The 9448-nt window shown below is 37.4% G+C and overlaps 1 protein-coding gene across 1 annotated transcript in view; it reads left to right on the top strand.

Moving 5' to 3' along the window:
- Positions 1-5444, top strand: part of DLEU7 (deleted in lymphocytic leukemia, 7) — a 17397-nt gene extending 11953 nt beyond the window's left edge. Inside the window, exon 4 of the mRNA XM_021719216.1 lies at positions 4532-5444. Coding sequence (XP_021574891.1) covers positions 4532-4738 — 207 coding nt within the window. The 3' untranslated portion in view covers positions 4739-5444. The remainder of the gene's footprint in view (positions 1-4531) is intronic.
- Positions 5445-9448: the final 4004 nt, after the last annotated feature.

Below are 9448 nucleotides of genomic sequence, written 5' to 3'. Positions count from 1 at the left end.
TTTTATAACAGTACTTGGAAAAATTTCAGATTGATGGAATAAATCTTTCTAATCTAATTATATCTTGCTTTCCATTGGTGGTGCAATTCTTGAAATGAAAGCAAAAAAAGAAACACATTAGCAATATACTCTGAATGTTTAAATAGTATCTTTGCCTGTGCTTATAATCTCAGAGACAGTCATGGCCGGGAGCGGCCACTGCACTCCAGTCTGGGTAACAGAGTGAGACTCCAACTCAAAAAAAAAAGTTATCATAGTAGGCACATACAAGTACAAAACTGTGATACTTCTTGAGGAATTATTTCTTTTATTAATTACAGTTTATTTTACCCCCAATAATGATTTTCATAGTTTTATTTTGACTTCATTTGCTTGGAATATATTTAAGTATCCATTTACTTTCCATTTTTATGTGGTTTACGTTATAAATGTATTGCATGTAAAAAGCATATAGAACCAATCTGGTAATCACTGTCTTTCAAAAGTTTGTCCGTTTGCATTTATTATGCTTTCTGATATGTATAGGTTTACTTCTACATCTTATTTGGCACTTTCTGTTTCCTTTGCCTTATGTTGTGTCTTTATTTCTTCATTTTTATCTTCTATATAGTTAGGATCTATAAAATTTTCATACACTTTTCCCCTTGGCTGGTTTTGAAGTTTTATATATTTTTTATCTCCTTTTAATGATAACCCTTGCACTTTCACACACATACTTAACAAGTCTGAAATGTATCAATTTGCCTTTCTCTTAAGGAACACAGTGCTTAGAATTCCACTTCACCCTGCATTACTGTTCTTCAGAATTTTCGAACCGTCTTGCTTTTGTAAAACCCACATTAGTTGTTATAATTTTTTAAATTTAATTTTATTATAAAGATGTGAAGAACAAGTCAAGGTTAGGTACATAAGCAATATATGTGCAGGTGAAATTTGGACCTCCAACTGGCTCTCACTTCACCTGGCTTAGAATCAGGTAGCCTTTGTGTTGTTGTAGGCACCCACCCCTCCCACCCCCTTGGCAGTGTGCTGTGACTGATGATCCCTCCCTCAAGCTTTTGTTCTTAATGTTCAAGTCCCACTTAGGAGTGAGAACAAGTGGTATTCGGTCCTTTGCTTCTGTGATAGATTGCTAAGAAAGATTCTCTCCAATTCCATCTAATTTGTTGAGAAGGCCATGATTTTGTCCTTCTTTATGACTGTGTAATATTCCATCATATATGTGTACTACATTTTCTTTATCTAGTCTGCTTTCAATGGCCAGTAAGGCTGGTTCCATGTTTTTGCCATCATGAATATCGTGGCAATAAACATACATACAGTCTTTTTTGTAGAATGATTTGTGTTCCTCTGGATATATTCCCAGGAGGGGGATTGCTAGGTCATATGGAAGGTCAATTTCTAGTTTCTTTAGATATTGCCATACTATTTTCCATAGAGGTTGCACTAGTTTGCACTCACCTACAGTATAGAAGTGTCCCCTTTTCTCCTCACCCACACCAGCATCTGTTGTTTTTTGATTCATTAATGATGGCCATCCTTACTGGGGCAAGGTAGTATTTCAGTGTAGTTTTGATTTGCATTTCTCTGATGATTAGTGAGGCTGAGTATTTTTTTTAAGTGTCTTTTGGCTGCTCATGTGTCTTCTTTTGAGAAGTGTCTATTCGGGTCTTCTGCCCATTTTTTAATAGGGCTTTTTTTTTTCTCTTCTGTTTGGCATGTTTGAGTTCCTTATAGATTCTGGATGTAAGGCATTTGTCAGACATACAATTAGCAAATATTTTTCCCCATTCTGTGGGTTGTGTCCCTGCTGTGTTGATGGTAGTTGTTATATATTTTTTAAACAATACATTTTTTAGATTTACATCATTTTTTTGAGTTTCTTTTTTCACTGTTGCACCCTGCATCTCATTCCTTCTGAATTAAATTTCCTGTTTCGAAATTATGTCTTTAGAAAGATCTAACTGTAAAGATCTGTTTGCGATAATTCTGTCCTTTTCAAAGAGAGTATATTTATTTTACCCTGAGTTTTACATAATAATTTGGTTGGAATAAAAAAATTTAGATCAATAGTTATTTGAAGTTATTATTCCATTCTCTTCTCACTTCAGTTGTGGTGGTGAGAAGTCAGCTATATGTCTTGTCATTCCTTGAGAACTTCTTCTTTCTGGTTGCTTTTAAGAGTAGTTTTGTCTCAATGCGTTTTGATTTGAATCTAATGTAACTTTTTCTTCTTAAGGTTCATTTTACTTTCTTTTTTAAAATTTTTATTATAAAGATGTGGGGTACAATTCAGGGTTAGGTATATAAACATTGATTATGCAGGTACCCTTGTTGATGAGGTATGCCCCTCCTTCCTCTAGCAGTTTCTCTCAACTGCCAATCCCACCCCCCCCGATAGTTTCCCATTACTGCCAATTCCTTTCTTATAATATTATAATTGTTCAAAGTCCACTTATGAGTGAGAACATATGGGACTCTGTTCTTTGTTTCTGTGCTAGATCACTGAGTATGATTGGCTCTAAATCCATCCAAGTTGCTGTAAAGTCTATATATTTGTCCTTCTTTGTGGCTGCATAATACCCCATTGTGTATATGTACCACATTTTTTTTTATCCAGTCCTGCTTTGATGGGCAACACGGTTGGTTCCATGTTTTTGCTATTGTGAATAGAGCTGCAACAAACATACGCGTGCAGGTATCTTTTTTGTAGAATAATATGAGTTCCTCCATTTTACTTTCTTAATCTAAATATTAATGTTTTGGATCAACTCTGGATAATTCTCATTCTCTGTTTGAATATTGCCTCACTCTCATTCTCTCTCATCTCTTCTGAAAATAAATGTATTTGTTGAACTTTCTCATTCTGTCGTCCATGTTACTTAACCTCTCATTCATATTTCCCATGTATTCAGCTTTCAATATTGCATTCCGGGGTCGTTTTCTCACATTTATCATCCAGTTTATAGCACTAATCCTCACGTTAGATATATTTAATCAAGTGTTTAAGCTGTCCATTGAGTTTTAAATTTTTACTATAATTGTCATTTCTAGAAATGGATTTGGTCCTTTTTCAAGCCTGTTTTTCCTTAAAACACTTTTTAAAAATTTATTATTTTATAACTTTAAGTATTTTAAATGTATTTTATAGTCTCTATTTGAAATTCTTATAGTTTAAACCTGTTCCACATTGCATCTGCTATATCATGGTATTTAAAATTTCATATTTTGAGTTTGTCTTCAACATAGGTTTTATGGGAATATCCTTGTGGGACATGGGTTGTAGACATTCTTCCCTAGAATAGGTTTTTGTTTGCTTTCACCATGTGCTCATGGCTACTTCAGCACAGTTCTGATTTTTAAGTTAATTTTTTAACATGGGTGTTTCAAAAATGTGTATATGGTATACACACAAACTCAACAACTATGTAATACAGGTCCACAGTTACACAGTCTCAGGGGCAACTTTACCCTCTGCCTCAAATCCAGCTCAAGAGAGACTAATTTTCTTGATGGTACTGGTAGGCAGCTAAAACGATCCGTTTTTCTATATTTTTGGCCTTTTAGGGATTTCCCTTACTTTCTTGCAAGCTAAGAGAGAATGTTTGCTCTATTTTATTTAGAATTCTAGCAATTCGGTAGCAAAGATTTGGGAGAAATTGTAAATGTGCTGAGTTGCCAGAACTGGAAGTCCGGGGAAGTCATTTCCCTGTATTAAAAAAGAGATCATATATTCAACATTATCTCTCATGCAGAATAGTTCCAATATGCCTTTTATTTACAATGAATTTTAGAATGTGAGACATTTGGGGATTAAAAAGCTGTTGAATTGTTTCATTCTTTTAAACTATTTGGGAACTATTCTTTCTAAATTTGAACTGGGAATTTCTTGAGACTATGTCCAATAAATAACAAATTCTGTATTAGAATACTGAACACAGTGGTTATGGAATAATAGAAACAGACTGTTTGAGTATTTGTCATAGATTTTTTTAGAAACAAGTAACAGCAACTCAACTCCAACTGGAAGTAAAAAGGGGATATTTACTGACTCAGTCAAAAAATCCTAGGGTTCGAGTACAGTAAGATTCCTATGCTCAGAAAGTGTAATTAGACTGTCTTTTTAAATCTCCTGGTTCTACTTTCTTCTGTGTTGGCTTCATTCTCCTTTGGCCTCTGTCCTTAGGATGGCAAGATGTTTTCCAACAGTTTCTCAGTTACAGAGGATAGCAGATCCTCTTTAGAGCTTGTCTAGCAGACATCTTGGACTGTAGCTGATTGACCTTTGCTTAGATCGCCTGTCCATCCACGACTAGTCCATGTGGCATGGGGTGATAGGCTCTGATTGGCCTGGTCCCTGGAGATGTGATCAGCTTTGGCCAAATTGCACAGGCTGGAAATAGAGGAGAGTACTTCTTCTGGATAAAAATTGAGTTGTCACCAGAAGAGAAGGGGGTGGAAGCTGGATAAGCAGAGCACAACTAATGTCCCCCGTAATCCATCTAATGTTTGTGTTTGCTGTTCATTTCAGGATAGTGTTGAGTTCAGAAACATCTGCAGTCACTTGGCTCTACAGATGGAAGGACAGCAGTTTGACAGAGACTTGAATGCTGCCCACCAGTGTTTGAAGACAATAGTCAAGAAGCTGATTCAGTCACTTGCCAATCTGCCTTCAGATGCCCATGTGGTAGCCTGTGCTTCTTTGAGACAGATCTTACAGAATCTCCCGGACATATGAGTGTTAAAGACATCGGGATCAAAACCATAGATAGGCTGTTAAGAGAACTGGATATCTTCCCTTCCTAATTGAATCAGCAGACAACTGATGGTTTTATTTCCAAAAAGGAGAAACTTGATGGTACATGGAGTAGTCTGACCAGTGGCATCTGTAATCTTCAAAATTATAGCACATTAGTGAAAGACTTTTAAAGCAATAGTTCACATTTTAAAATATGTTGACCTGTTTGCTGACTTTTTGATTGAAAGGTATTTTACTTTATGGAACTGATTTGATGATATGTATATACACTTATTAATTTATATTAAGTATTAGTTTTGATTGGATGATCAAACTAATCTATATTCATATTGATGTAGGTTTGTAAGGTTTAATATGGTTATTTATATGATAAAACTCCACAGTTCTTAAAATTATCTTGAATAAACGGGATATTTGATAATTGCTACATTCTGTTTACTGGATACTTCATTTTATGTTGTGAGAACGATCTTCAGTTGTAGGACCACATATATCAGTCATTAGGAATTCTAATCCTGGCATTAATTACTTACTGTTGGGTGAGAGAAGAATCACTTCTAAATATTGTGCTATCATATACTCATTTGTAAATTTAAAGTGATAATTAGCTATGAGCTATGAAGTACCAAGGATCTATGATATGTAAATGCAAAATACAGTATTATTAAAGTCTCATGGAAAAATATAGCTCTCCCTGTTTCTGAATATTCCAATTGAAGGAGGAAGTTCTTGTGAAAAAAGGATGTGGACCTCCTGGCAAATTTCCCTCACCATTTAGAGCTGGAACAAAATAAGGTAATTTTTTTTCAACAACAGTCTGCACATACTTAGGAAAACACTAAATTTCTTGTTGTTCAATGATGACTGTTGAGAACCAAACTAATGTGAAATGCTGTTTTTCTCTTTACATTTTAATGGAAACAGCATCAGGTTTAGAAAGAAAGATTACAGTGTATATATGCAACTTGTTTTAGAAAAGATTTATAAACTGGGTCTGTGTGGTGGGCGTATCCTACTTTTAAAAAAACGTTAATAGCAATCAAAGCCCTTTAATCTCACCTACTCTGATCCTAGTCCTTTCCAAATGTTTTCTTCTGGAATCTAAGAATGAAAGGTAAATGTGCTGCTTCTCTTTGGATGTGACGGACCATTTCCACAGAAGAGAATGACGTATGTGAGACTGAATTCTAAAGGAAGGATGAATGCTCTGTGTGACTGTGTACGTGCATGTGTGCACACGTGTGTGTGTGTGTGTGTGTGTGTGTGTGTGTGTGTGTGTGTGTGTGTAGGGGTGAGGAGGTGGGCCAGAAAGAAAGGGAATTTATTTCATGGGAATAATCTTTGGCACTTATTTCTCCCACTGCTGGGAATCATTGTATTCTGGGAGGGAAGATGACTTTATTTTATAATGCGATCTTTCTTCTTCCAGGGAAATTATCCCGGTACTTTTCTTTAAAGACCCATCATTATTTATAGGCTGTCTACTCTGTTGTAATTAATGGCTCTCTCAATGAATATTAAGGTTTGTTTTTTTTTTTTTACTTTCGTCCCCCACAATATTGAACATTTTTGCTTTTCTGTCTGTGCTTGTGCTTCTTCCTCACTTTGTACCATGTTTCCCACAGATTGATTAAAATCCTGCTTATCCTTCAAGGCCTGATTTACCTGCCACCTTCTCTGTGAACCTTCATAGGTCATCTTAATTAGAGGTGAACTCTTCTTCTTTGTAACTCACATAGAACACATTTCATGCTACTTCTCTGGCATTTATCACATGCTGTCTTAATAGCATGGTTATTGGTAAATCTGCCCTCAGGATCAGCTTATTGAGGGCAGGGATTATCTAGACATTTTTGTATATTGCATAGCATCTGCACTTCTTAAACTTCTTGGACCCCGCTAGAACATCCACTGCCCCTACCACCTCTTCACATCCCTCTTATACCCCATTCTAACTTCTGTGGTTTACGTTGTATGGCCAGTTTGTATAATCACTTGGTTGTACGTGCTGTGAATTTCCTTTTCTTTTTTCCCTCTGGTTGAATAGCTGCTTGCAAAACTCTATTCCTGATCAAGTTCAACCCTCTGCCTACTCCACATCTGCCCATGAGCTCTGAATGTGGCTGAGAAAGAAAAAGAAACGTCAGTTCATGGCTCCCGATCTCCACGGACCCTTAGTGTTCCTCATTTTCTAGACTTGTGATGTCCAATGTGGTAGCCACTGGCCACATGTGGCTACTACTGAGCATTTGAAATGTAACTTATCTGAACTGGGATGTGCTGAAGTAGAGCATGCACACTGGCCTTAGAAAACATAGCACTAAAAGAATCTAAAATATTTCAATAATTTTTAATGCTTATTACATGTTGAAATGATAATATTTTGAATATGTTGGGTTAAATGAAATATGTTATTAGAAATTAATTTTACCTGTTTCTTTTTACCTTTTCTTTTTTTTTGAATTGGAGTCTCACACTGTCACCCAGACTGGAGTGAAGTGGCTGCTCCTGGCCACCACAGCCTCGACCTGCTGGGCTCCGGCGATCCTTCCGCCTCAGTCTTCCAAGTAGCTGGAACTATCACACCCGACTAATTTTTTGATTTATTGTAGAGACGAGGGCTCGCCAAGTTGCCCACGTGGGTCTCGAACCCGCGGGTTCAGGCAATCCTTTCACCTCGGCCTCCCAAAGCGCAGGATTACAGGCTGAGCCACCGAGCCCGGCCTCTTTTTACCTTTTTCAGTGTGGCTACTAGAAGATTAAAAAATCCATAGGTGGCTTGCATTATATTTCTTTTTTAAAAATTTTAAAAAATTTTAACTATGTGGGTACAATTTAGGGTTAGGTATCCAAATCTTCATTATGCAGGTGCTCTTGTTGATGAGATGTGCCCCCATTCCCTGGCAGTTTCCCACTACTGCCCCTCCCACCCCCCACCCTTCTGTGGCAACTTCCCTCTACTGCCAATCCCTTTCTTGTAGTATTACGATAGTTGTTCAAGGTCCGCTTATGAGTGAGGACATGTGATACTCAGATCTTTGTTTCTGTGATAGATCACTCAGTACTATAGCCTCTAAGTCCATCCAAGTTGCTGCAAAGTTCATAATTTTGTCCTACTTTATGGCTGCGTAATATTCCATTGTGTATATGTACCACATTTTAAAAATCCAGTCCTCTTTTGATGGGCAGCATGGTTGGTTCCATGTTCTTGCTATTGTGAACAAGCCTGCGATAAACATACATGTGCAGGTCTCTTTTTCATAGAGTGATTTGAGTTCCTCTGGGTATATTCCCAGTAGGGGAATTGCGGCGTTATGTGAAAGGTCAATTTTTAGATCTTTTAGGAATCGGGTGGCTTGCATTATATTTCTGTGGGATAGTGCTGTTCTAGAAAATTCATTAGATAAATCACTGCTGATCTTAACAATTCACTCTGTTTGTGGTTCCACATTTTCTCAAACTTTATCATTTTTTTACCCTCCGCAGTCCTAGTTGATAAGCCTGCTTCTGGTTGCACAGCAACAACGAAATCCATCAGAAGAACATGTTAATCATCTCACCAACCCATATTCCATCTTTGCCCACGTACTCTAGTCCCCTTCTTTTATAAGGAGGACCTGTCTTGCTGCTACTCAAATCTGGTCAGCCACTAAGGCCCCAATCCTGTCCCTTCTTGCTCACTCAGGGACTTCTCTCTTGCACTCATTCTCTTGCCTGCAAGAGCTCCCATATCAGCTTGATTCTACATCCTTTGGACAGCTTGCCTTACACTAATTTGGGAACTATCCTCAGGTACTTTGATTGTGTCCCATTTCTTGATTTAAATGAAGAACTTTAGAAGGTAGAAAACCATTTGAATTACTTGCTTCAGATGGAATGTAGGGCTGTAAGAATCAGGTCCTTTGTGTCTTAAAATTCCCTCCCAACAGTTGGCCCCATTTTCCATTTTTTCCTCATGCTCTAGTGCCAGATCTTTATGCAATAAATCTATCTGAGAAGAGATAAATCCCGTGCATCTGTGAGTTTCAAGACATTTAACTCAGCAGAACTTCAACTAAGAAGTGTTCTGTAACAACTGGGTGTCCTCAACAGGGATCCCAGCATTTCATTCTATAGCCAAAAAAATTACCACAGTTCTGGTTTCACTTAGCTACATGCCAAAACCAGAGATCTAGGTTGTTTTGGCCCCATGTGTGTTACCAGAGAGCTTTACCTTTGTTGGATGTGACTTGTTTACTGCTATGCTCGATAGAAATAATATTGAAAGGCAAACTACAGTTTATACATTTCTCTTCTAACAGACAAATTCATATGTGCTCATGCTTACAGCCACAAGTCAGGAGCTACTACTTCTCCAAGTCTGGCAGAAATCATCCCTGGCACAGAAGTATGACTCGTTTATTTTTCCTGTCTTGATGAAGACTTCGATTAGTAATTGTGGCTTCATTTTCTTTTTCCTCAAAAAAGCATTACAAAATACCTGTGGAACATAGGGTATCTGGAAGACAAACAAATTCATATGGATCTTGGAAACAAACTGCAGAAAACAATGTCTTAAATTGGTGCAAAGTGGAAAGAGGGGATTCTGCAAAGGCCTGTGCCCCCCACATCTGTCCTCCAGCTCTGCAGGGAGCTCAAGAGGACAGGAGGAGAGCAAAGCTTGGAATGGTGTGTGGTGTGTGTGTGTGT

The sequence above is a fragment of the Carlito syrichta genome, unplaced genomic scaffold (assembly GCF_000164805.1).
Source record: "Carlito syrichta isolate Samal-C Ts95f unplaced genomic scaffold, Tarsius_syrichta-2.0.1 Scaffold314313, whole genome shotgun sequence".
NCBI lineage: Eukaryota > Metazoa > Chordata > Mammalia > Primates > Tarsiidae > Carlito > Carlito syrichta.
Note: the sequence above shows the minus strand (reverse complement) of the source record. Positions and strands in the feature narration are given on the sequence as shown.